The sequence below is a fragment of the Salvelinus alpinus genome, chromosome 35 (assembly GCF_045679555.1).
Source record: "Salvelinus alpinus chromosome 35, SLU_Salpinus.1, whole genome shotgun sequence".
In the NCBI taxonomy this organism is placed as follows: domain Eukaryota; kingdom Metazoa; phylum Chordata; class Actinopteri; order Salmoniformes; family Salmonidae; genus Salvelinus; species Salvelinus alpinus.
The window spans coordinates 15,081,926-15,109,912 of NC_092120.1; the positions used below are offsets into that span (position 1 = coordinate 15,081,926).

The 27,987-nt window shown below is 43.9% G+C and overlaps 3 protein-coding genes across 3 annotated transcripts in view; all 3 read right to left on the reverse strand.

The window, feature by feature from the left end:
- LOC139564451 (gamma-aminobutyric acid type B receptor subunit 1-like) overlaps positions 1-14,649 on the reverse strand; it is a 56,580-nt gene extending 41,931 nt beyond the window's left edge. Inside the window, exons 1-4 of the mRNA XM_071383982.1 lie at positions 14,340-14,649; positions 3,817-3,909; positions 3,498-3,562; positions 2,901-3,039 (exon numbers count right to left, since the gene is read on the reverse strand). Of these exons, the coding sequence (XP_071240083.1) occupies positions 2,901-3,039; positions 3,498-3,562; positions 3,817-3,895 (283 nt within the window). The 5' untranslated portion in view covers positions 3,896-3,909; positions 14,340-14,649. The remainder of the gene's footprint in view (positions 1-2,900; positions 3,040-3,497; positions 3,563-3,816; positions 3,910-14,339) is intronic.
- A 2,140-nt stretch (positions 14,650-16,789) lies between these two features.
- LOC139564452 (SH3 domain-binding protein 5-like) lies at positions 16,790-23,378 on the reverse strand. The gene is made up of 6 exons (XM_071383984.1): positions 22,692-23,378; positions 22,213-22,275; positions 21,869-21,997; positions 21,469-21,633; positions 19,156-19,329; positions 16,790-17,505 (listed from the first exon to the last, which is right to left on the reverse strand). Exons 1-6 carry the CDS (start codon positions 22,938-22,940, stop codon positions 16,924-16,926), a joined length of 1,362 nt encoding a protein of 453 aa, XP_071240085.1. The 5' UTR covers positions 22,941-23,378; the 3' UTR covers positions 16,790-16,923.
- Positions 23,379-23,913: 535 nt separating this feature from the next.
- LOC139564453 (alpha-1,3-mannosyl-glycoprotein 2-beta-N-acetylglucosaminyltransferase-like) lies at positions 23,914-26,883 on the reverse strand. The gene is made up of 3 exons (XM_071383985.1): positions 26,621-26,883; positions 25,388-26,273; positions 23,914-25,244 (listed from the first exon to the last, which is right to left on the reverse strand). Exons 2-3 carry the CDS (start codon positions 26,003-26,005, stop codon positions 24,546-24,548), a joined length of 1,317 nt encoding a protein of 438 aa, XP_071240086.1. The 5' UTR covers positions 26,006-26,273; positions 26,621-26,883; the 3' UTR covers positions 23,914-24,545.
- Between the last annotated feature and the right edge of the window lie 1,104 nt (positions 26,884-27,987).

The window sequence follows — 27,987 nt, forward strand, 5'->3', positions numbered from 1 at the left end:
GTTGACAAAAAAATCTGGACAATTTTTGTTTAGTTTTAGTCACATTCATTTTAGTTAGTGCATTTCTTTCCAATTAAATAATGAATACACCACGTGGCCAAAAGTATGTGGACACCTGCTCGTCGAACATCTCATTCCAAAATCATGGGCATTAATATGGAGTTGGTCCCCCCTTTGCTGCTATAACAGCCTCCACTTTTCTGGGAAGGCTTTCAACTAGATGTTGGAACATTGCTGCGGGGACTTGCTTCCATTCAGCCGCAGGTGCATTAGTGAGGTCGGGCACGGAATTTGAGCGATTAGGCCTGGCTTGCAGTCGGCGTTCCAATTCATCCCAAAGCTGTTCGATGGGGTTGCGATCAGGGCTCTGAGCAAGCCAATCAAGTTCTTCCACATCAGTCTCGACAAACCATTTCTGTATGGACCTCGCTTTGTGCGCAGAGGGTATTGTCATGCTGAAACAGGAAAGGGCCTTCCCCAAACTGTTGCCACAAGGTTGGAAGCATAGAATCGTCTAGAATGTCATTATATGCTGTAGCGTTAAGATTTCCCTTCACTGGAACTAAGGGGCCTAGCCCGAACCATGAAAAACAGCCCTAGACCATTATTCCTCCTCCACCAAACTTTAAGTTGGCACTATGCATTGGAACTGGTAGCGTTCCCCTGGCATCCGCCAAACCCAAATTAGTCCGTCGGACTGCCAGATGGTAAAGTGTGGTTCATCACTCCAGAGAACGCATTTCCACCGCTCCAAAGTCCAATGGCAGCAAGTTTTACACCACTCCAGCCGAGGCTTGGCATTGCGCATGGTGATCTTAGGCTTGTGTGCGGCTGCTCGGCATTTACAGTTGACCGGGGCATCTCTAGCAGGGCAGAAATATGACGAACTGAATTGTTGAAAAGTTGGCATCCTATGACGGTGCCATGTTGGAATGTTGCTGAGCTCTTCAGTAAGGCCATTCTACTGCCAATGTTCTATGGAGATTACATGGCTGTGTGCTCGATTTTATTCACCTGTCAGCAACGGGTGTGGCTGAAATAGCCGAATCCCCTCATTTGAAGGGGTGTCCACATACTTTTGTATATATCATGTATTTACCTCTTACTTCCATCATGTGCACATTCAGCTAGACTTGTCCAACTAGGCCTACTATCCCCTAATATAGCTGGCACACTGCTATTGCGGCCGATTGTAACCAAATGTAAGCCATGATTTACCATATAAGCTACGAAGTGTCTTGTTTTGCACGCTTTGTACAAAATAATAAAATGCAGTACTACAGGATATTTCTTAACGTGGCTCTTTATTAGCTAGCTATAACTGGCATGTTCACGTATCTCCAACATTGATCAACTGACATGACCAAACCATCTGGGTGGTCTTAACCGATCAAAGCACAGTATGATACGACAGTAAAATGCATCCAATTATAATTCAGTATGTTTACACATATGAATATTACACCTTGGCTACAGGTTAAACAATTTATCTATACAGCTCTTTTCTCCCAATCATTCCCATTGGATGGGGGTAAATAACAGCGATTCTTTTAAAAGGGGGAGAATCTGAGCTTTACAACAATGCCAGAATTATTACTGTACTCCTAACCTTGTCTACAGGCTCCAATTGCTGACGCATAGAGCCTGGTAACAGTGGGGACCGTTTGGGATTTACTGAATGACATGATAATCAATTCAAATTCTGAGTGAATCACACGACTATGAGGAGTGGCTCCAAATCGAGGCAGAAAAGTTTTGTTATGGTGCATCACATATCGCCGTTCATGCTAATAGCTAGCCAGCGTAACTCTGCTAGCCGTCCGGTAACACGATTTTACTGAATGCTGTTTATACACTTCAGATATAGCAGACTCTGGAATATCCATATTGCACGAGCTAACCGAGTTCTCTTTGTTGCCCCCGGATGCAGCACACTTAGAGAGAGGTTCTAAGGGTTGCGCTAGATGGTGATGGGCTGAGAGATCAGCCAATTAAAACCAGTGGTTGTTTCGTCCGCTCCTGCCATAGGCTTCCTGTCAAGTCCCGTTCTGAGGCGTTCGGGAAACCAGATGGTTCGACAGAAAGAGAGCCAGGCGGTCGGCTAATACTCCTAATACTCAGCAAATAGCATTAATATTTCCCATCTGAAATACACTGCGCTCACATTTGCTGACCATGAGAGCATCAACACAGATGAAGAACAGTGCACATGGGAAAATAGAGCTTCCAATCTGATGTGATCAAAGCAAAAATAGTCTACATTGAAATAAGAGAGATTAAACATGATTGTTTCTAGTTAAGGTTAGTTACAATTGAAGTGTCCTGGCCTGCTGGCTATGCATCAGTTAAAAAAAAAAAATGACTGACTGAAGTGACATGTGTGGGAGAGCTGGGCAGATCAGCTCAATCAGACCATGCAACTGAAAGACGTTCATTCTGCCAAAGACAGGATTGCATTACATATTCTGCAAAGGCATGCATATTTATGAATTTATGATTGGAAAGAACAGATGAAAGGGAGCTTCATGTCAATTTGAATGTCCATTTGTCTCATGTGGAATTCTCATATCGTTACATTTTCATCAACTGAAATGAAAACTAATTTGTTACCATTTTCTGTTTTTTTTATGGCTTCTCGTTATCGTCATTCGTTTTCGTCAGGAAAAATAGGTTGTTGACAAATATTTTGTCATAGTTATTGTTGATGAAATGAGCACTAAGTTACAGAGCAGAGTGGCGCACAATAATCAATGACACATCAAAGATATGTTTAAGTAGTAGCAGTGATATAGTCTAGTCAATCCAGGAATTCACTCTGACAGGCATTGAAGAGGGAATTTACCCTTAGAGTGACAATGAAGTCAAACAGGTAGGCTGTAAATAGTGTAGAGAGTACTTACAACATCTGCTGTGCAGTGTGATGTCGGTCCATGTGCCGTTGGGAAGGCACTTCCTGACCTTAGGGCCCACTATGACCCTGTTCCCCCTGCAGATGTACTCTATCTCGTAGTCCACTGGTAGGATCTGCACATTGCGGATCTGCACACAGAAATAGATGACGTAGATTGATGTTTAGCTATGTCTTTAAATATGTACATCACCTGACTAATGAGTCATTTTTCCTGTAGGCTTCAATGCATTGCTATGATTAGGACAACAACAACATAGTAGACACTAGATATGGCCATGCTAGAGAGAACCAAAGGGCCGATTACGTCAGAATTGACAAAAATTGACATATGAGCTATTTCTACTTTATCTAGGGTTGGATATGATTAAAGGTAGTACTGATAGTACTGTGATAGTAGTGATAGTACTGTGATAGTAGTGATAGTACTGTGGTAGGAGTAATAAATCCCTGTGAAAAGAGTTTTACCTGGAACCAAAAAGGGTTCTTCAAAGGGTTCTCCTATAGAGACAGCCGAAGAACCCTTTAAGGTTCTAGATAGCACCTTTTCTTCTAAGAGTGTACTGTGATGGTATTGAGAGTACTGTACCTGTTCTTGTGTCAGGCCTCTGTAGCGGATGCCTCCGTCTCTGGGAGGACGGATGATGGCACAGCCTAAACAGGAGACGAGAGAAAGACATGATGATTGGAAGAATAATCACTTACAGTAGTCTACATTACAGTCATGAGATATGTTACACTCCAATTATAATCATCACTCCATCTAACGCCTTCCTCCATAAATTCAACAACATTGTGATGATGCTCCATTTAGGTCATTTTGCAATCTCCACGGTTTTTCTAACTGCTAACACACTTACACAAACACAAGTTGCATGCACATGTACACACATAAACACAATGATTACCTCCAGTTGTTGAATTATGCATGGCCACAACAAGAGATGGCAGAGCATACAGAATTATAAGAAACAATAGCTGTGCCATTTCTGGATCTGGATCTGGGGAGAGAGAGAGAGAGAGAGAGAGAAAGAGAGAGAGAAAGAAAGAAAGAAAGAAAGAAAGAAAGAGAGGGAGGGAGGGAGAGAGGGGAAAAGATAGAGAGAGAGAGATGGAGAGAGAGAGGGAGGGAGAGGGAGAGAGAGAGAGAGAGGAAGAAAGAGAGGGAGAGACTAAAGGATTAAATAAGAAGATAATGAAAGTAAGCGACAGAGAGGGAAGGTAGTTATAAACAGCCTTTACACAGTAGTACAGTCGTTATATTGTAACAAAAACCTCAAGTTCATTGGAGGAACCAACATTCATAATTGGACAGTCTTATCAAACACATACTGTCAGGTTTTGGCCAGGACTGTTCAGGTTTTGTTCACTAGATGTCCCCCTTGCACCTTTTTTGTACCTTTTTGTTTTTCTTGCTCTAATTATTGTTTGCACCTGTAAGTCATTCCCTTGTTAGTATTTAAACCCTGTGTGTTCCTTAGTTCCTTGCTCAGTGTTTGTATGTTAGCACCCAGCCCCAGCCCAAGCCTTGTTGTGATCATTTATTTTCTCTTGTTTGATTTTCCAGAGGTTCTCTGGTTTTGTTCTTGTGTTTTTTGGATTAGTCTTTTGAGGTTTGTTTTTTCCCTTGCTGTTCTTACCACTTTGTGGATTTTCTTTGTATTTTTGGAAGATTTCCTTTTTTATTAAACCACCATCTCTAGTACTGCTGTGTCTGCCTCATCTTCTGGGTTCTGCCATTTATTAGTGACTGTTTCTCGCACCGGGTCCTGACAGAAACACTGAGCCATTAATATGAACCCAGAGGCAGCCAGTACCCAGGACTTTTTTCCCATGCTGTCCCACCACGAGGGGACTGTCCAACGTCACGAAGCTGCTCTGGTTCAGCAAGAGGCCTTACTGGCTGGACAATCTCAACTTCTGTCGGAGATGATGACTTCCATAAAGCAGATTTCTGATCAACTTTCTCCTGCAACCGCTTCTGCTCCAGTTCATCAGATTCAAGTGCCCGTGGCAGTTAACCCCCTGGCTGAACCTCGTCCCATGCTGTCCCACCACGAGGGGACTGTCCAACGTCACGAAGCTGCTCTGGTTCAGCAAGAGGCCTTACTGGCTGGACAATCTCAACTTCTGTCGGAGATGATGACTTCCATAAAGCAGATTTCTGATCAACTTTCTCCTGCAACCGCTTCTGCTCCAGTTCATCAGATTCAAGTGCCCGTGGCAGTTAACCCCCTGGCTGAACCTCGTCTGCCGCCTCCCCAACGGTTCTCAGGTGATCCGAGTGTTTGTAAGGGGTTTTTCACCCAATGTTCTCTCTCCTTCGAGCTGCAACCCTCGTCGTTTCCCACCGACCGGTCCAAGATAGCATATATCATCACCCTGCTGTCGGAAAAAGCCCTAGCCTGGGCTACTGCTGTGTGGGATGCCCAAAGTCCCTGCTGTGCCAGCTACTCTACCTTTGCTGAAGAATTCAAGCGAGTGTTTCAAGGTCCTACCAGCGGTCCTGACTCAGCCAAACAGCTCCTGACTCTCCGCCAAGGTCGGCGCAGCGTGATGGACTATGCCATCCAGTTCCACACGGTGGCAGCAGCGAGTGGCTGGAACGACGAGGCGCTCACAGTGTGCTTTTTGAAGGGTCTTTCCGACACCATCCAAGATGAACTGGCCACTCGGGAATCACCAGACAACCTCGAGTCCCTGATCAAGTTGGCTTCACGCATAGACCAGCGTCTAAGAGAGAGAGAGCTCAACCGTAGATCTCTCACCCTAGCTCCTATCGGTCCCAGCTCCGAGTCTCCACCTTTATCCTCGCTGACTCCACCGGAACCCATGCAGGTTGGACGCATCTCCCAGGCTGAGAGAGACCGCCGGATGAGGGAGCGATGCTGTCTATATTGCGGAAAACCGGGCCATTTCCTCTCCACGTGTCCCGGGCTCCAGGGAAAACGCACTCTCCCGTGCAGGCCTGGGAGGACTGTAACGGGAAACATAACCTCCTCCCATCCATCCAACTCCCGCCTGCTCATTCCAGTTACCCTTTCCTGGGACAACCACGAGCTTCCCCTTCAAGCCTTGGTAGACTCTGGAGCCGCAGGTAACTTCATGGATGGTGTCTGGGCGAAGGAGAATGGCGTTCCCTCTGAACCTCTAAGTGACCCCATAAGGGTTACTACGTTGGATGGAAGCCCTTTGGGATCTGGACTTGTCACTCGTGTCACTACCCCCTTGCGACTTTCAGTTTCCCAACACCAGGAAGTGATGAACTTTCATCTGACCTCGTGTTCCGAGTTCCCTCTCGTCCTTGGATACCCCTGGCTTCACAGCCATAACCCTCACATCGACTGGTCTGTGGGCACTATCAAGCAGTGGGGTCCTACGTGCCAAGCCACTTGTATCTTCCCAAGTTCCCCGAGTTCCCCTCCCGAGTCTCTAGAATCCATCGACCTGTCCCGAGTTCCCGAGTGTTACCATGACCTCAAACCGGTATTTAGCAAACAGAGGGCCACCAAACTACCACCCCATAGACCTTACGATTGCCCCATCGACCTGTTTCCGGGCACCTGCCCCCCCAGGGGTCGGATCTTTTCCCTATCTCCTCCCGAACGAGCTGCTATGGATACCTACATCAAGGACGCTCTGGCAGCAGGCCTCATGCGTCCATCCACCTCGCCGGCGGGAGCAGGGTTTTTCTTTGTGGCCAAAAAAAAGATGGGGGATTACGTCCTTGCATCGACTACCGGGGACTTAATGCCATAACCGTCCGTAACCGCTACCCGCTACCCCTTATGGCCACAGCCTTTGAGCTGCTCCAGGAAGCAGTTGTCTTCACTAAGCTTGACCTGCGGAACGCATACCATCTTGTGCGGATCAAACCCGGTGACGAGTGGAAGACCGCTTTCAACACGCCTACTGGTCACTACGAATACTTGGTGATGCCCTTCGGCCTGACCAACGCCCCGGCTGTGTTCCAAGCGCTCATAAACGATGTGCTTAGGGATATGCTTAACATCTTCGTGTTTGTTTACTTGGATGACATCCTCATCTTTTCGAGCTCCCTTCAAGAACACACTAAGCATGTCAGACAAGTACTCAAACGCCTCCTTGACAGCCATTTGTACGTTAAGCCGGAAAAATGTGAATTCCATTCCTCTCGAGTACAATTCCTGGGATTTGTAGTGGAACCCGGTCGAGTCCAGATGGACCCCAAGAAGGTAGGGGCGGTAGCGGATTGGCCCACCCCCAAGTCCGTTAAGGAAGTTCAGCGTTTCCTGGGCTTCACCAACTTTTACCGCAAGTTCATCAAGAACTTCAGCTCGGTGGCAGCCCCTCTCTCAGCTGTAACCAAGGGTGGCAACACAAGGTTTCTGTGGGGAAGAGAAGCTGAGACGGCCTTCCAAGGACTCAAGCAGCGCATCCTCTCTGCTCCCATTCTGACACTACCAACGGCGGATGAACCTTTTGTGGTGGAGGTAGACGCATCAGAGGTTGGGGTTGGAGCTGTCCTGTCTCAGAGGGGTGAAGACAAGAAGCTTCATCCTTGCGCCTTCTTCTCTCACCGGCTTACCCCGGCCGAGAGGAATTACGATGTGGGGGATCGTGAACTCCTAGCGGTTAAGATGGCATTGAAGGAATGGAGACACTGGCTCGAGGGGGCTTCTCAACCGTTTCAAGTGCTTACGGACCACAAAAACCTGGAGTATATCCAGCAGGCGAAGCGGTTGAACTCCAGACAAGCTCGATGGTCTCTTTTCTTCAGCCGATTTCAGTTTATCCTCACCTATAGACCCGGGTCGAAGAATCTCAAACCGGACGCCTTGTCACGAATCTACTCTCCTGCCATTCGAGAAGATACTGACATGACTGTCCTTCCGGCCGCTAAGATCGTGGCTCCGATCTCGTGGCAAGTGGAGGATACCGTGAAACAAGCCCAAGCCATCGAACCGGGCCCTGGAGGAGGTCCTGCCAATCGGTTGTTTGTTCCCAAGGCAGCAAGGTCCCAAGTCCTTCTGTGGGGGCACTCCTCTCGCCTCACCTGTCACCCGGGCGTAGGTCGCACCTTGGAGTTCATCCAGCGTAAGTTCTGGTGGCCCACCATAAAAGAAGACGTTGCCACTTTCGTCAAGGCCTGTTCCGTGTGCTGCCAGGGCAAATCTTCTCACCTCCGCCCTCAAGGACTCCTTCACCCTCTATCTATTCCCCACCGACCCTGGTCCCATATCTCATTGGACTTTATTACTGGCCTTCCTCCGTCCCATGGTAATACTACTATCCTAGTCATCATCGACAGGTTTTCTAAGGCGGCCAGGTTCGTTCCCTTGACTAAGTTACCTTCTGCCAAGGAAACGGCTGAGTTGGTGATTAACCATGTGTTCCGAGTCTTCGGCATTCCGCAAGATATGGTTTCCGACAGAGGTCCCCAGTTCGCCTCAAGGTTTTGGAAGGCCTTCTGCCAACTCATAGGGGCCACTGCCAGTCTATCTTCAGGGTACCATCCGGAGTCCAATGGCCAAACCGAGAGGATGAATCAAGAGCTGGAAACCACCCTCAGATGTATGGTCTCCAACAACCCGTCCACATGGTCGTCCTTCATGGTTTGGGCCGAGTACGCGCACAACACCTTGTGCTCCTCCTCCACTGGTATGTCCCCGCACGAGTGTCAGTTTGGCTATGCTCCTCCATTGTTCCCGGACCAGGAGGCAGAAGTCAGTGTGCCTTCAGCCTCGAGGTTCATCAGACGCTGTCGGCTTACGTGGAAGAAGGCCCGTCTTAATCTTCTGCGTTCCTCACAGAGGTACCAACAACAAGCCAACAGACGTCGCCGTCCCGGGCCTACCCTGCGCCTCGGTCAGAGAGTATGGCTCTCAACCAAGAATTTACCGCTACGGATGGAGTCTCGCAAACTGTCCCAGAAATTCATCGGTCCCTTTAAGGTTGCCAGAAGAGTGAACCCCGTTACTTTTCGCCTGCACTTACCCAGATCCCTTAAAATTAATCCCACGTTTCACATTTCTTTATTAAAACCTGTTGTTTTTTCTCCCCTTATCCCGGCAGGCAGACCTCCCCCTCCGCCCCGTATCATCGGAGGCCAGTCGGCTTATACCGTCCATCGGATACTGGATTCCCGCCGGGTGCAGCGGTCCTGGCAGTATCTGGTGGACTGGGAAGGCTACGGTCCCGAGGAGCGCTCCTGGGTTCCTGCCAAGGACATACTGGACCCTGACCTCATTCGTCTGTTCAGGGTCCTCCACCCTGAGAAGGCTGGTAGGAACGTCAGGAGCCGTTCCTAGGGGGGGATTCTGTCAGGTTTTGGCCAGGACTGTTCAGGTTTTGTTCACTAGATGTCCCCCTTGCACCTTTTTTGTACCTTTTTGTTTTTCTTGCTCTAATTATTGTTTGCACCTGTAAGTCATTCCCTTGTTAGTATTTAAACCCTGTGTGTTCCTTAGTTCCTTGCTCAGTGTTTGTATGTTAGCACCCAGCCCCAGCCCAAGCCTTGTTGTGATCATTTATTTTCTCTTGTTTGATTTTCCAGAGGTTCTCTGGTTTTGTTCTTGTGTTTTTTGGATTAGTCTTTTGAGGTTTGTTTTTTCCCTTGCTGTTCTTACCACTTTGTGGATTTTCTTTGTATTTTTGGAAGATTTCCTTTTTTATTAAACCACCATCTCTAGTACTGCTGTGTCTGCCTCATCTTCTGGGTTCTGCCATTTATTAGTGACTGTTTCTCGCACCGGGTCCTGACACATACACTACAGGTAAAACATTTTAGAACACCTACTCATTCAGGGGGTTTTCTTTATTTTTACTATTTTCTGCATTGTAGAATAGTAGTGAAGACATCAAAACTATGAAATAACACATATGGAATCATGTAGTAACCCAAAAAGTGTGGAACAAATCAAAATATATTTTACATTTGAGATTCTTCAAATAGCCACCCTTTGCCTTCACATGTAAAAAGGGCTTTATAAATACATTTGATTAATGACAGCTTTGCACACTCTCAACCAGCTTCACCTGGAATTCTTTTCCAACAGTCTTGAAAGAATTCCCACATACAGTGGGGAGAACAAGTATTTGATACACTGCCGATTTTGCAGGTTTTCCTACTTACAAAGCATGTAGAGGTCTGTAATTTTTATCATAGGTACACTTCAACAGTGAGAGACGGAATCTAAAACAAAAATCCAGAAAATCACATTGTATGATTTTTAAGTAATTAATTGGCATTTTATTGCATGACATAAGTACTTGAAACATCAGAAAAGCAGTACTTAATATTTGGTACAGAAACCTTTGTTTGCAATTACAGAGATCATACGTTTCCTGTAGTTCTTGACCAGGTTTGCACACACTGCAGCAGGGATTTTGGCCCACTCATCCATACAGACCTTCTCCAGATCCGTCAGGTTTCGGGGCTGTCGCTGGGCAATACAGACTTTCAGCTCCCTCCAAAGATTTTCTATTGGGTTCAGGTCTGGAGACTGGCTAGGCCACTCCAGGACCTTGAGATGCTTCTTACGGAGCCACTCCTTAGTTGCCCTGGCTGTGTGTTTCGGGTCGTTGTCATGCTGGAAGACCCAGCCACGACCCATCTTCAAAGCTCTTACTGAGGGAAGGAGGTTGTTGGCCAAGATCTCGCGAGACATGGCCCCATCCATCCTCCCCTCAATACGGTGCAGTCGTCCTGTCCCCTTTGCAGAAAAGCATCCCCAAAGAATGATGTTTCCACCTCCATGCTTCACGGTTGGGATGGTGTTCTTGGGGTTGTACTCATCCTTCTTCTTCCTCCAAACACGGCGAGTGGAGTTTAGACCAAAAAGCTCTATTTTTGTCTCATCAGACCACATGACCTTCTCCCATTCATCCTCTGGATCATCCAGATGGTCATTGGCAAACTTCAGACGGGCCTGGACCTGCGCTGGCTTGAGCAGGGGGACCTTGCGTGCGCTGCAGGATTTTAATCCATGACGGCGTAGTGTGTTACTAATGGTTTTCTTTGAGACTGTGGTCCCAGCTCTCTTCAGGTCATTGACCAAGTCCTGCCGTGTAGTTCTGGGCTGATCCCTCACCTTCCTCATGATCATTGATGCCCCACGAGGTGAGATCTTGCATGGAGCCCCAGACCGAGGGTGATTGACCGTCATCTTGAACTTCTTCCATTTTCTAATAATTGCGCCAACAGTTGTTGCCTTCTCACCAAGCTGCTTGCCTATTGTCCTGTAGCCCATCCCAGCCTTGTGCAGGTCTACAATTTTATCCCTGATGTCCTTACACAGCTCTCTGGTCTTGGTCATTGTGGAGAGGTTGGAGTCTGTTTGATTGAGTGTGTGGACAGGTGTCTTTTATACAGGTAGCAAGTTCAAACAGGTGCAGTTAATACAGGTAATGAGTGGAGAACAGGAGGGCTTCTTAAAGAAAAACTAACAGGTCTATGAGAGCCGGAATTCTTACTGGTTGGTAGGTGATCAAATACTTATGTCATGCAATAAAATGCAAATGAATTACTTAAAAATCATACAATGTGATTTTCTGGATTTTTGTTTTAGATTTCGTCTCTCACAGTTGAAGTGTACCTATGATAAAAAATTACAGACCTCTACATGCTTTGTAAGTAGGAAAACCTGCAAAATCGGCAGTGTATCAAATACTTGTTCTCCCCACTGTATGCTTGTTGGCTGCTTTTCCTTCATTCTACGGTCCGACTCATCCCAAACCATCTCAATTTGGTTGACGTCAGGGGATTGTAGTGGCCAGGTCATCTGATGCAGCACTCCATCCCTCTCCTTCTTGGTAAAATAGGCCTTACACAGGCTGGAGGTGTGTTGGGTCATTGTCCTGTTGAAAAATAAATGATAGTCCGACTAAGCCCAAACCAGATGGGATGGCGTATTGCTGCAGAATGCTGTGGTAGCCATGCTGGTTAAGTGTGCTTTGAATTCTAAACAAATCACAGACAGTGTCACCAGCAAAGCACCCCGACACCATAACACCTCCTCCCCCATGCTCTACGGGGGGAAATACACATGCGGAGATCATCCGTTCACCCACACCGTGTCTCACAAAGATATGGTGATTGGAACCAAAAATCTCCAATTTGGACTCCAGACCAAAGGACAAATTTCCACCAGTCTAATGTCCATTGCTCGTATTTCTTGGCCCAAGCAAGTCTCTTCTTCTTATTGGTGTCCTTTAGTAGTGGTTTCTTTGCAGCAATTCAACCACGAAGGCCTGATTCACACAGTCTCCTCTGAACAGTTGATGTTGAGATGTGTCCAGTTATGATGGACTGTCGTTTCTCTTTGCTTATTTGAGCTGTTCTTGCCATAATATGGACTTGGTCTTTTACCAAATAGGGCTATCTTCTGTATACCCCCCCTACCTTGTCACAACACAACTGATTCCCTAAGAAGGAAAGAAATTCCACAAATTAACATTTAAGAAGGCACACCTGTTAATTGAAATGCATTCCAGGTGACTACCGCATGAAGCTGGTTGAGAGAATGCCAAGAGTGTGTAAATCTGTCATCAAGGCAAATGGTGGCTACTTTGAAGAATCTCAAATATAAAATATATTTTGATTTGTTGAAAACTTCTTTGGTTACTACATGATTCCATATGTGTTCTTTTCATAGTTTTGATGTCTTCACTATTATTCTACAATGTAGAAAATAGTAAAATTAAAGAAAACCCTTGAATGAGTAGGTGTTCTAAAACTTTTGACCGGTAGTGTAATTCATAACCATTGACAAGGACAACCCAGATGATCATCTAAACCAGTGACCAAACAACAACATACACCAACCTTCATATGTACACTATTCATCTAGTAACAAAAACCTCACCTACAGCAGTTCAGTGAGTAGTACACCTGCCACTAAAGACCAGTGTGTTAGTTGTTACTAATATGTACTGGCTCCATGCGCTATAGTGAGACAGTATGAGAGCAGAACTCACTCTGCCATAACCCTTTGCATAATGGAGTGGGGTAGGTCAAGACCGCTCACTCATTCCAACAGTGTGCTTTCAGTGCTAACACAGCCGACACAGCAGCCATACGAGTGTGTACTAAAGTATAAATACACCTAAATATAGCCACTCGTTTGAAGTGCTGAATAATGAATGCAACTTCATCATGTTGTCATACACAGAGATGGAGAGAGAGAGAGAGAGAGAGAGGAGAGAAAGAGGGAGAGATAGAGAGAGGAACAAAGCTCCACAGTGAGACAGATGGTGGGAAGGAAGGGAATGGTAGTGGAGGAAGACAGACAGAATCTGTTGGATACTTCATTAGCATTATGGTGAATTTATAGAGCACTAACAAGAGCATGCAGGAGGAGACAGACACGGAGAGAAAGAGAAAGAGAGAAAAGGTGGGAAATGCAACGAAAAGTATGTGTGAGACAGAGACACAGAGAGAGAGAGAGAGAGAGAGAGAGAGAGAGCGAGAGAGGGACAACACAGTGGGAGACACTCCTCACATACTGAGATACATAAAAGCAAACTGTGTGAGCGTCGTATGGATCAGACAGCTTAAAATATATCAAGCTAGCCAGCTTCATAAATATTATGGTAATGTCAGTGGCCTATATTAAATCAACAAGCTGTGCCGTAGCTTTAGGTGCAGCAAAATGAATTGCAGCACCATGGACAGCGGATGTATCTGAACAAAAGATTCCAACTGGAACGAGCATAGAAAAACAGATATTTCAGGACCATGGACAGCACCCACGGCATCACAGATACGTATCTAAGCCAGAGACCAGAACGGCGAAACACAACATTTCATCCAAGAGATGTAGTTTATTTATTATTAAGCAAGCCACATTTGATATGCTATTAGAAAAATGCTAAAGCGATGAAAAAATAGCCATATGTTTACAATGGTGCGCAGGTGGATTTAAACATCGAGACACGTTCACTGGACTGATATCGCCTACAAACGCTTTAAATGAGGGTCGCTCTTAGGGTGCTACCAACAGTAGGCTACTGGTAGTTGCTGGTCCGTGTTGACACGGCCGGGAATCCTTGACGGCCTATCGAAGATGGCCAGCCCTATATCCGTTTGCAGAATTCAGATTTGAGAAGTTCAGATTTCATGTCAATTTTAGCATGCCATTCATTCCCATCGCCTAAAAACATTAACTGAAAATGTGCAAAATATATCTAAAGATAAACTCACGTCATGAATAGGTAGGACTGTGTGTTATATTATGCTACGATATAATTTAAAAAACAATGTAAAGTCGTTCCTGCTTGGCGAAACCTGTCATTTACGAGAATACAAATTACAAAGGCTAGAGTAGACCTGTCATCTGAATACAAATATAATACAGTCAAATATATGCAAGCTTGATTCATTAGAATTATGCACGATTGTTTAGGTTGCATACTGAGTAAGAGATTGTAGCATGTAATCATGTGTACTTACAAATACTTTCAACGCGCCCAATAAAGATGCCCGTATGTCCGTCGGTTGCGACTCGTTTGGGAACACCCAAATGTCGAGTTATTTGGTAAAATGTGCTTCTTTGCAACGTATTGTATGGCTATGTTTTTATGGCTATAAATGTGCAATCCGGTCCCCATGCATAGGCTATACATTGAATGTCAAAAACAACCGTATTAATCAGTCTATTGCCATCTACTTCAATTTCGCACTATATACCCGCACTATATACAATCGCTTCCCCATGTACGACGAAACACCGAATCCTCACACTCTCTCCTTTTTTTCTCTCTCAATACAATCCAGCTAATTCACGACGTCATGATGGAGAGACGTACGTAGGTAGGCCTACCGTGCGTAAAATTCATTTTCTCACGCATACATCTCCTTTTCCAAGATGCATGTTGAGGTATTGGCCCACGCCAGCAAATCGTGATCATGTCAAATCTAAGAGATTTTTTATTTTATGATAAGCGTTATGGAGTTATCCTAATCGGTAAGTATTTATAGGCAATAAGCAACATGGAAGATTCCCAATATATGCAATTTAAGCCAGTATTAAGCCTTTGTAAAGCCTTCAGATCCTATGTCAATAAAGCAGGAATAAGTCGTTGTTACAACGTTGACCTCTATTTTCAGCTTTAGTAAAACCAGAGATGTTCTTATAATACAGGCTTTGGTACCCATCTCCCTCACCCTCCTCTCTGACATCTATTCTGAGAGCACCCGACTCCTTCATATTTATATCCCCGTTGAATAATTGAAGCAGGGGGATAAAAGATAACTCATCTCTTTTCCTGTCTCCTCACAACTCTCTCTTTTTCTGCAAACCCCACATTCTCCTCCTCTTCTAAATCTGAAATGTAGTATCACATCCTCATCCTTAGATAGTGTTGAAGTACAGTATGAAGTAGAAGACATATTGCGAAATACAATATATTGGGTCTAAAAATGGCAACAAAATAAATCAAGATTCCTCTTATTTTATTGTTTAACTGTTCGATATTGCATACATGTAAATAACAACAGTGAACTGTACTATATAGCTGGGTGACATCACACTACTGCACCACTTTATGAATAAATAGAGAGGAAGACAAACGGACAATGATTGAAGGGTTGAAAGCATAAAAATACAATTGCTAGTCATTCTATTTCTATGGTTGAGAGCATGAGGGGAAGAGATGGATATATTGGAAGTATGTAAAGAGCGGGACAGACGGAGGTCAAATCAGGAATACAGCAGATAACCAGCATTAAATAAAATCCCTTTAAAATAACTATACAAAGACCTTCAAATAAATCTGTACATTTCATTATTTTCTCTATAAATGTTGTAATTATACACAAACTTACATTTAATCTATTGAATACATTTCTTGTACCATCCACTTTGCCAAAGCAGTACACTGACAACATATTCAAATTAATAAAAATAAAAAACAGAACAAGTCTAGACAAAACAGTGTCAGGATGACTCATAGATTATTCAAATTAATCATATGGTCAAAAGCATGTCCTTCATGGGAGTATTTCTCAACTGTTGACCACAGTTTAATACTGTATACACAGATTTGAACAGTATGCTGTTGCAGCCAGTGCTGTGCTGTCTATGTTTGCGTCGTACTGTGTCAAGGGCAAGGCACATTTCAGTTTACGACCCAGGTGGCTCTAAAGAAACAATATATTGGGAAATTATTATATTTAAAAAATACTAAACAATAGGATCTTAAAATTATGGGCTTAAAATAGTAAAATATAATATTATGTCAGTGTGATCTTTTATGAACAATTTATAATTTTTTTTAGTTAGCCCTGAATACTAGTACACATGTAATAAAAGTCCAAATAAATAGTTCGGAGTGCTTTCTGTCATCAAGCAAGTTGTCAGAATGGAGTTTGTAACCCTCTTTAATGTGTTTTGGGGTCCTTTTGATTCGAACCCTGAAACCAGGTTTCCAGAACATGTTAAAAAACATATATATCTTTTTTTTTAACAAATTCTTCTAGCACTTTTTGCAATATGCGTTTGAATTTATGTACTAAAATAAACAATATTTACAGTGTGAAACAAAAAAAAAAAATCTATATTTGACGTGCATATGAATTCACACGTACTTTTTTGTTGCACAAGAACATTGTTTTTAACTTACACCAGAAATTCAGTTACCGTCATTTAGATTGAATAGGGACCCCGTTTGTCATGTTTATTGTAGTCTCTTACTTGGATTGTTCCTTCATGCACTAGGACATACCTGTCTAACGTTTCCTTATTGCCAGAGTAAGGGAAGTAAAGCAGCTAATCTCAGAGGCATGTATGGTCTAGGAGTTTCAGTAGTGTTGTAATATGATGCAAAACCTGTCAGGCTCCTTATAATGTCAGGTCTTACTTGTCAGCGTACCTGTGCTTCGTTACTACGGAGTATCATACACCCGTTTAAATGTGTTACTTTAGATACAGCAGATCTGATTTCTCTTATTTTATATTTTGGTCTTTGCCAGGATAATGAGCTAGCTAGACCGGACACTTATTTTCTTTTCAATTGATAAACTATAAGGACAGCTCTCACAAGCTGAAGCTCCTGTGATGTTGCTTCAGGAACTGCTGTTGGCGCTGCATTTGTCCTTCCTTTCTTTCTCTTTCCCTCCCTCCCCCTCTCTCCTCCCTCTCATTCTCTCCATCCTCCCCAGGCAGACTGCCCACATCGCTAAATTCCCCGAGGTGTTCGATGGAATCGCATTTCTCCAGGTCGGAAGCGATGGTCTGCAGACTGAAGACGGAGAGGGAATCTGACCCTGCTCTCTCTCCATGTGTCTCGGGCCTCTCTCGCCCGTTCTCGTTCTCCCTGTATTTCTCCACCAGCCCAATTTTCTTATCCGCCACTCCGCTTCTGTCCACCCTGTCAGTCTCTATTGCCCCTCCTCCACATGCCCCGCCCTCGGCACCACACACCACACTGTCTGACTCCGCCCCAATAGGGGGACTCCGCCCACCACAGACCATGGTTTGTCCACCTTCCGTTTGGTCCTGTCCCCGCTGAGCGTGAATGGCCTCGCTGATTTGCTCCAGTTTGTGCAGGGCGACAGAGTAGCGGTTTTTCACTTTGGTCACATGCTCCTCCAGCTGCATCACTTTGGTTTTGTGCTCCTGAAGTAACAGAAAACCCAATATGATGGAGAGAAAAGAGAGCAACATACAACATTACTTCCTCCTTGGTTTGAGGCCAAAGAGGGAACAATAACCAACAGGAGCGATCATGGACGGACATGACAGCTCTGTATCAACCATTTCCATGCTTTTCTTACAATAACAGCTTGAAATTACATATATATTAATTGCAACATATATTATATATCACAGGTGGTTGGTGGCACCTTGATTGGGGAGGATGGGCTAGTGGTAGTGGCTGGAGTGGAATAAGTAGAACGGTATCAAATACACCAAACTCATGGTTTCCATGTGTTTGATGCCATTCCATTTCCCCGTTGCAGACATTATTATGAGCCTTCCTCCCCTCAGCAGCCTCCAGTGTTATATATGAAAAACAGTGCATTCGGAAAGTATTCGGACCCCTTGACTTTTTATTTTGTTACAGCCTTATTCTAAAATGGATAAAATAGTTTTTCCCCCTCATCAATCTACACACTATACCCCATAATGACAAAGCAAAAACAGGTTTAGAAATTTCTGCAAATGTATTACCAATAAAGCGTCACTGCACAGCTATTTTCAGGTCACTACAGAGATGTTCGATCGGGTTCAAGTCCGGGCTCTGGCTGAGCCACTCAAGGACATTCAGAGACTTGTACCGAAGCCACTCCTGCGCTTAGGGTCATTGTCCTGTTGGAAGGTGAACCTTCGCCACAGTCTGAGGTCCTGAGCGCTCTGGAGCAGGTTTTCATCAAGGATCTCTCTGTACTTTGCTCCATTCATCTTTCTCTCGACCCTAACTAGTCTACCAGTCCCTGCACCTGAAAAACATCCTCACAGCATGCTGCTGCCACCCCCATGCTTCACCGTAGAGATAGTGCCAGGTTTCCTCCAGACGTAACGCTTGGCATTCAGGCCAAAGAGTTCAATCTTGGTTTCATCAGACCAGAAAATCTTGTTTCTCATGGAATGAGAGTCCTTTAGGTGCCTTTTGGCAAACTCCAAGAGGGCTGTCATGTGCCTTTTACTGAGGAGTGGCTTTCGTCTGGCCACTCTACCATAAAGGCCTAATTGGTGGAGTGCTGCAGAGATGGTTGTACTTATGGAAGGTTCTCCCATCTCTACAGAGGAACTCTGGAGCAATGTCAGTGACCATCAGGTTCTTGGTCACTTCCCTGACCAAGGCCCTTCTCCCCCGATTGCTCAGTTTGGCCGGGCGGCCAGCTCTAGGAAGAGTCTTGGTGGTTCCAAACTACTTCCATTTAAGAATGATGGAGGCCACTGTGTTATTGGGGACCTTCAATGCTGCAGACCTTTTTTGGTACTCTTCCCCAGACCTGTACCTCGACACAATCCTGTCTCGGAGCTCTACGGACAATTCCTTTGACCTCATGGCTTGGTTTTTGCTCAGACATGCACTGTCAACTGTTGGACATTATATAGACAAGTGTGTGCCTAGCTCTGTTTTTTTATAAAATGCACAAAACTGTCTAAAAACCTGTTTTCACTTTGTCATTATGGGGTATTGTGCGTATAATTAATGAATTTAATAAATGTTATAATAAGGCTGTAACGTAACAAAATGTGGAAAAAGTCAAGGGGTCTGAATACTTTCCCGACTGCACTGTATATTATATATCTATGTACCTCAAGTATGTAGTTGAACTGGGCCTTGAGCTCAAAGTAAGGCTTGGACTTAACGATGGCCCTCTTGAGAGATTTTTGCAGTGTCTGGACTCGAGCCTCTGCCGTCTGACAAGAGTGGGTGACACGCATGTGCTCCCGTTCGCTGCGTAGGCGCTCCTCCTCTGCCTCGTTCACCTTGAGCACACAACCACACAAAATGTTAAGACGGGAAAACACCCCAATCAGTATCCTAACCCCCAACCAACCTAACAAAACAAACTGCTTAACTAATATAAACCAATCCAATTAAAACAGAGTTTAGGCATAGGAGAAAATAGCTACCCGGGGGGTGGGGAATGGTAAGGAAAATACTGATTCAATGTATACCATATCAGCCACCTCAAATAGCCTACACATGGATCACGTTTGATGCAATGATACAACAATACGATGACAGAATGCAACACATAAACTGGAATACTGCTTACACTGGTAGCTGGGGTTTCCCCATGTTGCCTTGGAAGTAGCATAGTTTACCAATATCCTGCGAAACTCATTTTAAACCAGTTTTAGTCATGGGGGAACATACACTTGAAGTCGGAAGTTTACATATACCTTAGCCAAATACATTTAAACTCAGTTTTTCACAATTCCTGACATTTAATTCTAGTAAAAAGTCCCTGTCTTAGATCAGTTATTACCACTTTATTTTAAGAATGTGAAATGTCAGAATAATAGTGATTTATTTCAGCTTTTATTTCTTTCATCACATTCCCAGTGGGTCAGAAGTTTACATACACTCAATTTGTATTTGGTAGCATTGCCTTTAAATTGTTTAACTTGGGTCAAACGTTTTGGGTAGCCTTCCACAAGCTTCGCACAATAAGTTGGGTGAATTTTGTCCCATTCCTCCTGACAGAGCTGGTGTAACTGAGTCAGGTTTGTAGACCTCCTTTCTCGCACACGCTTTTTCAGTTCTCCCCACAAACTTTCTGTAGGATTGAGGTCAGGGTTTTGTGATGGCCACTCCAATACCTTGACTTTGTTGTCCTTAAGCCATTTTGCTACAACTTTGGAAGTATGCTTGGGGTCATTGTCCATTTGGAAGACCCATTTTCGACCAAGCTTTAACTTCCTGACTGATGTCTTAAGATGTTGCTTCAATATATCCACAACATTTTATTCCTCATGATGCCATCTATTTTGTGAAGTGCACCAGTCCCTGCTGCTGCAAAGCACCCCCACAATATGATGCTGCCACCTCCGTGCTTGCAAGCTTACCCCTTTTTCCTCCAAACATAACGATGGTCATTATGGCCAAACAGTTCTATTTTTGTTTCATCAGACCAGAGGACATTTCTCCAAAAAGCACAATCTTTGTCTCCATGTGCAGTTGCAAACCGTAGTCTGGCTTTTTAATGGTGGTTTTGGAGCAATGGCTTCTTCCTTGCTGAGCAGCCTTTCAGGTTATGTCGATATAGGACTCGTTTTACTGTGGATATAGATACTTTTGTACCCGTTTCCTCCAGCATCTTCACAAGGTCCTTTGCTGATGTTTTGGGATTGATTTGCACTTTTCGCACCAAAGTACGTTCATCTCTAGGAGACAGAATGCGTCTCTTTCCTGAGCACTATGACGGCTGCGTGGTCCCATGTTTATACTTGCGTACTATTGTTTGTACAGATGAACGTGGTACCTTCAGGCGTTTGGAAATTGCTCCCAAGGATGAACCAGACTTGTGGACGTCTACCATTTTTTTTCTGAGGTCTGGCTGATTTCTTTAGATTTTTCCATGTTGTCAAGCAAAGAGGCACTGAGTTTGAAGGTAGGCCTTGAAATACATCCACAGGTACACCCTCCAATTGACTCAAATTATGTCAATTAGCCTATCAGAAACTTCTAAAGCCATGACATAATTTTCTGGAATTTTCCAAGCTGTTTAAAGGCACAGTCAACTCAGTGTATGTAAACTTCTGACCCACTGGAATTGTGATACAGTGAATTATAAGTGAAATAATCTGTCTGTAAACAATTGTTGGAAAAATGACTTGTGTCATGCACAAAGTAGATGTTCTAACCGACTTGCCAAAACTATAGTTGGTTAACAAGAAATTTGTGGAGTGGTTGAAAAACGAGTTTTAATGACTCCAACCTAAGTGTATATAAACTTCCGACTTCAACTGTAGCTACTTGGCGGTGGGGTGGGGATTGTAAGGGAAATACTGATTAAATGAATACCACATCAGCTCGCTCACATACTAACTGATGAACACATTTAGCATTTTATTTTGTGCTGATGCAGTTATAGCAGTATCTGGGGTTTCCCCTGTTACCTTGGAGGTAGCATGGTTGAGCATCTCCTGCCAGGTGGGGTCCAGGGTGTTCCTGCCGTCGGCCATGAGGCCCTGCTCTGCCACGTACACCATCTCCCTGGCAGCCGTGTGCATGGAAACGGCCCGCTCATAGCTCAGCGCTGCCTTCTGGGTCTCCTGCTGAGCCTGTGAGAGGGACAGCCAATCAGATACTGAGAAAACAGGGCATGCAGTTGCACAGCAACCAATCACGTGGGACAAACGATTAAACTGTTGTTGAGTTTTGAGAAAAGTGGGACAAGCAGGTGAATGGCAAATACTGCATATTTTGTGTCCCATATTTTGATTCAGTGATAAAGAACTCTTGAAATGTATTGTTGCAAATGCAACAAAATCCCACACAGTGCATGTACAACAGTACCTCCTTGGCAAGTCGACGAGCCTCATAGTAGGGCCTGGCCTTCTCGATGCAGGTACCAAGCTGGGAGCTGTGGGCGTTCAGTTTTCTGGCTGAGTCTGTGAGGATCTTCCTGTAACCCGATCTGGCATCCTACACATACACAAAAGGAATTCCTTATCAGATTTCATTGTAATGGGCATTTCTGCTCATTTAAAGCATATTTCCAGATTAACAATGGGTTTACAGCATGTTATGGGAATTGAAAATGAACTGATGATTGATTCTTTGGAAAAACCTGATTAGTACCGAAAGGGGTGATGTATGGGGCCAGATTTATCATGGGAGAGGTGATGATATCCACTTACATCCAAGTGCAGTTCTAGTTGGTTGATTTCTACACTGGCCTCGTTGAGGTGTTCCAACTCCTCCTGGAAACAGAAAATATATGAGGGAGCACAGGAGGAAGCAGATACTTTGATTAGTTGGTTTGTAACAACACAATCAGTTAATATTAGCTCTCTTGGAACCACTGTTACATTTGGTGGATAAACCCTGTAGATTTCAACCTGGATTAACATAGATTAATCCCATCATGATATCAGAAAGAGTGGCATGTGCACAAACATTGATTTCATCCTCCTGAATTAGCCCTCAGGGACTGAGCAAAACATCCCTCCCCTGTTGAATTATCAACAGTAGGCTAAGAGACCATCCAATACCACAAACTGCAGTGAATCTACTCATGCATGCAACTCATTCGGTAAACCTTTAGCTATGTAGCATAGACCAGGAAATCCCATTCAGATCAAAATATATTATAAGGGTTCAGTCAACTTTTCCCCACCTGAATTCTGGGATCCAATTCCTCTTCGTATGGGCTGTGCAGTTCACCTTCGTTCTTCTCTTTACACTCTTCTCCCTCGAAGGTGTCTTTCTCTTTGAGCACCGATTCAGCTGTATCTCCATTCATTTCCTTGTCATTTGGTTCCCCACCCTTCACCTCAGCATCCCCACCAGGGGTCTCTTCCCTCCATTCGCCCACTTCGGGGTCTCCTGAGCCGGCTGGGCTCACACGCAAATCACCTGGCTCCATTCCAGGCCCAGTTAGCAAGCTAACGTTAGCTAACCAAATAACGGTACCGTTGCTTTTCTTTTTAGCCAACTAGCTGTGTTCTAGCCAGTTACTAACTGCGTTTTGTATGTGTGAGAATTTGATTAGGACCATAGGGGAAAAAATATTTTAACAGACAGCAAAGCCAGACTATCATTCAATCCCGCTAGTTTAGCCACAGGAGGCTAACGTGACGACACTACCAGTACAGTAGCTAGCTCTACAGCTAGCTAACGTTAGCACGTTGCATAAAAACAAAACATTATTTAAAAAGAAATTGACTGCAAATAACGGACATTGAAATTAAATATAGCCAATAAATAATTATATTTTTTCATCACCAGTAGTCTCTCCTCCATCTCTCCCACCTAGCGTTCCCTCCACCGCTTGCTTGCTAGCTATGTTCTTAGCTAGCAAAACAAAAGGTAAATAGAGAACGCTTACCTCGTCCTTTGGTTTGAACTCTTACTGGTTCCGTAGCCATGCCTCGTCTTACTTGCAGGTTCCTTTTCGACAATGCAAGAACAATAATACAAGATAAGAATACGACCATAAAGGAAATGGCTAAGTAGAATAGAATAAACATTTTAGCATAAGTATAATACAGGAAGGCACAATTTATAGTCCAATATTTACACGTGTTTTGGGGAGGGGGGGCAATTGTTTAAATTGTTCAATATTTAGTAGCCTTATGTGAGGTGGAGATCATTAATTAGAAAAATATATACATTGAGTATACCTAACACTCCTAATATTGAGTTGCACCCCCCCTTCCCACATTTGTGTCAAGTTGGCTGGATGTCCTTTGGGTGGAAGACCATTCATGATACACACAGGAAACTGTTGAGCATTAAAAACCCAGCAGCTTTGCAGTTCTTGACACCAACTGGTGTACCTGCCACCTATTAATATGGCAAAGGAACCTAGGCTGAAACAAATGCCATAAACAGCAGAGTTGATTGGTAGGATTTAATTCCTTAAGTACATAACATACAGCATTTGTGATGTGTATCTTGCATTTAAATAAATACACACTTCAGTAGCCGTCTCTTTGGGAAAAACATTAAGCATTATTATAACCAGGTTAAAATAGTCAAAACAGTTCTCCAAAAGATTAACTAAATATTGTGAAGCAATTATACTTTAGGACCAATCACTAGTTGACCACCACCATTATTGAACACGCCACAGATAATATATTTTTCATCTGACATAGATTAGTAACAGATAGTCTCCCAGAAATTGCTTACAAGACTGAGAATAATCAAAGTGGATGTTGCATTGAATTTCATGTGCATGATTAGAGTATATAAAAAAATAAATCTCTGAAAATAATGACATCGGTACCTACCCTACTATCCCAACCTCACATTGCAAAAATATATTTATTTGAGCGTATGAAAAATCCTGAGAAGTATGGGGAGAAAAATCAAACATCAGAAATGGAAGAGAGAGGATAGGCATCTCATAATCTCACTATAGCTTAAAGCCAGGTCCACATCTGGCATTCATTGGTCTCACTTCTGTTGCCATAGTACTATCTGTAATGTGCAGAGCCCTTTCCTCTTCAGTCCTTTGTGTTTGTCATCAACTCCAGGTTGGGTCATATTTGCTCCATCCCGGAGGGGGTGCCAGGAAGATTCTCCTTCCCCTTGACAGGAAACTGACCACTCCCCGATACCCTGTCCGTGGGACCCCTGACTTCAAGTCCTCCATCACGCCCAGGTTTTTGGCCAACACTTTGAAACCATCTCTGCTTGAGTAGTGTAGACAAAATGGACCCGCTCCTTTTAACTGTCCCCGTTGGACCTCTTCATATTTGACCAAAGGCGCACTGTAAACCTGCTTCTCAAAGATCTCCTTGTATTTTTCCTCCTTCAAGTAAGCCAGATCCAGCTTGGTGAAAGGCACAAATTCACTATTCAGTTTAATGTAGCGTAGGTATTTGTCATAAAATTGGCCTAGGCTCACACCTTTCCGTCCAAAGGTTAAAGTTCTGGATATTTCGGGTCGAATACAGGCTCGATCTCTGCGCTGATCTGGCTGACGCATCCAGTCATCCCAGAATGCACCAGGCCACTTGGTCTCCAGCTCCATCCAGAGTTCCTTGAGCATCATCCAGCCCAGCCCAGGGAAGAAGTCTGTCCTGTACAGGAGGTCTGCTTTACCAGGGTCGACGTAGCCGTCCCGACCATTGTCATTCCAGGCAGACACACACCACAGAGACGGGTCAGATTTCAGGATTGGGTGAAGGGATCTGAAATACTCAAAGAAGTCTGGTGCCACCTAGTGAGAGAATGGAAAAATAATGTTTTTTTAGTTGTTCAACTGGCAACTAGAGAGGATGTAAACAATGATGAGCACAAAACAAATGGATTTAACATTTCACTTCAATGCATATTTCAAGTCAGAGTAGAGAAAATGATTACCTCCAAATCATCTTCCACAATAACAACAGAGGAATGTGAAAGAGAGTTGAAAACCTGGTTGAGAGCCCAGCGATAGTGCCTGGAGATTTTGTAGTAGCCCTGGAACTTCTTGTGTTCTGGTCTCACGGCAATATCTGACAGGTCTGGTTGTTTCAGGTGAGTTACCTGACTGCCATAAGAACCAATCACCTGTGCAGTCTCCGCATGCCCACAGTCCTGGCTGACTATAATTGGGTAGAGTTCAACTGAGGGGCGGTACTCTATGAGTTTGTCCAGGCAGCGTTTGACAGTAACTCTGTTGCAGGCTATAACCAAGATGGGAATGACCACTTGAGGGGGGCCACCTCTGCTGGCGCCATTCTCATTGGGTTGTTCCCATAGTGACCGATGACCCTGTATCTGAAGCAGGATTTTTCTCTGCATTTCAAGCTCTGCCTCAAAGGCTTCTGCCATGTGGATCACATCCCCAGCCAAATCAGCCCCTCCTCGTCCTCCATCCATCTCCCTCTCCTCTCGACCAGACAGGGGTCGGCCCCACAGATAGAAGACCACGACGGCATTCCAGGCGACAAAGAGAAAAGCACCACAGAGAATAGCAGAACCTCTCTTACGGAGCATGGCCCAAACAACTTACGAGGGAAAGGAAGTGACAAAGGAATGCAGAACACAAGAAGGACATGTGGAGAGGTTAATTGGTTAGTTTAAATCTTGTATTAAAGTAATGAAAACATAAACAGGTTAACATAATTAGGTAAAGCCTGAGTCAAAAAAAGACAAGGAATATGTATAAGGTATGAGGGAGAGCTGGATTCATCTTGGACAGGAGGTAGGTGAGCTGGTTAGGGGGTGAAAGCGCTGGTCTTCAGTTCATACCTTCCCTGTCAATCTGAAATGATAAAATTGATATAGATAAAACACAGGGTTCAAAAGCTAGTCAATTAACAAAGTCACTGTCACTTACATTAATCGAGTACAAAAGTATGAACTATAAGCCCACTGTAGATAGTTGGAGGGAAAGACATACTGGAAAGGTGACATTCATAGGCTAATCGATTTTTATATCACCTGTAGCTAGCTCTCGCCACGCACCTCCGAAATGCGACAGATTTACTTTATTATCGGAGTAATTCATCCATTGTTTGATAACTATATTGGACCTTGGTAATCTTTCGACCGAATTGCTAGGCAGCTAATTTTAGACAGAAAATTTAATTCCCATAAATTAGCACTTACCTCCAGTTTCATAACGTAGAATTCGGTCTCTGTAGCCATTTCTTCCTTCGTTTCACTAACCTCTTCGATGACAATATGCAGGATCAATAAGCAAGTGAAGATTAATAAATGTATCGTCGTCACACTTTAATTTGGATTGTTTTTATTATCAAATCAACTTCATTTCGACAGTTTCATTCCTGCCATTTGTTTTCTCAAGACACTAGAGTGCAGTCTTCCGGATAGCAATTTTTTTTACCGGAAGTCCTGCCTTAATAACCGTCACCTTGAGAATTTACCCAACTGGACCAAATAGGGCTGAGCAAATCCAGTACGATTCATAGTCATTAAACTGTATCACCCTGTGTACTAGTCTTAAACATACCTATCTTAGATGCATGTCTTTCGGAGAACGTTTTTTTGTCATGTTCTTAATGTTCTTTTATTTTCCCAATAAATATTAATATTCCAGATATGTTCATATTTCATGAATGTATTACATGGTAAAAATAATAATAAATAAGAGTTTTTCATGTTTACAAATGCAAAAATACTGCATTCAGCACAAGGGCTGTAGGCCTTTATTGATCATAGGCCTACTTACCATTGCATTTCCAGTAACTAAAGGAAACAAGAAGCAATCAATGGGCATACATTTCAGGATAATCACATTTTGTGTAGGCTATTATCTTCCAGACCACAAAAGATGTAATTGTTCTTGGTTATTCATCAAAAAGGCCAAATTTGGCTTCAGCCCAATAAAGATAAATATCATGTTACCATACAATCACAGTTGACACCTGTCGAGAATCAACAGAAGAAAGTTGACCCTGGGCCTATATCTCATTCTAGTAAGGTAATCTGGCATCATTATGCAACAGGATAGGCTTATATAGCCAATCACACACCCATTTGTGTGCACCTTTAGTCATGTGATACTACATTCCTAACTCCTTTGTGTTCGTGACAATACATGGAACATTTTGTGTATCACAAGGGGTGAAATTATACACTGAGTGTACAAAACATTAGGAGCACCTGCTCTTTCCATGACATGGACCAGGGATGGGCAACTGGCGCATGCGGCCGTGGCGCCCCTTTTGTAGGCCCGCTGAACTCTGTCGGGGTCTCAACTTACTGTTGAGTTAGAATACACACGGTGCAATTTCGAAATTTGGTTGTGATCAGCGGTCACTCAATTAGCCCATGTCAGCCATTTTATTTAGATTAGTAAGTTAGTCTAGCGGCCAGCTATCTTAAACTTGTAATAAGAATGGTGAAATGTTTTGTGGTCCCTACCACCATCAAAGTTGTCCATCCCTGACATAGACTGACCAGGTGAATCCAGGTGAAAGCTTTGATCCCTTATTGATGTCACCTGTTAAATC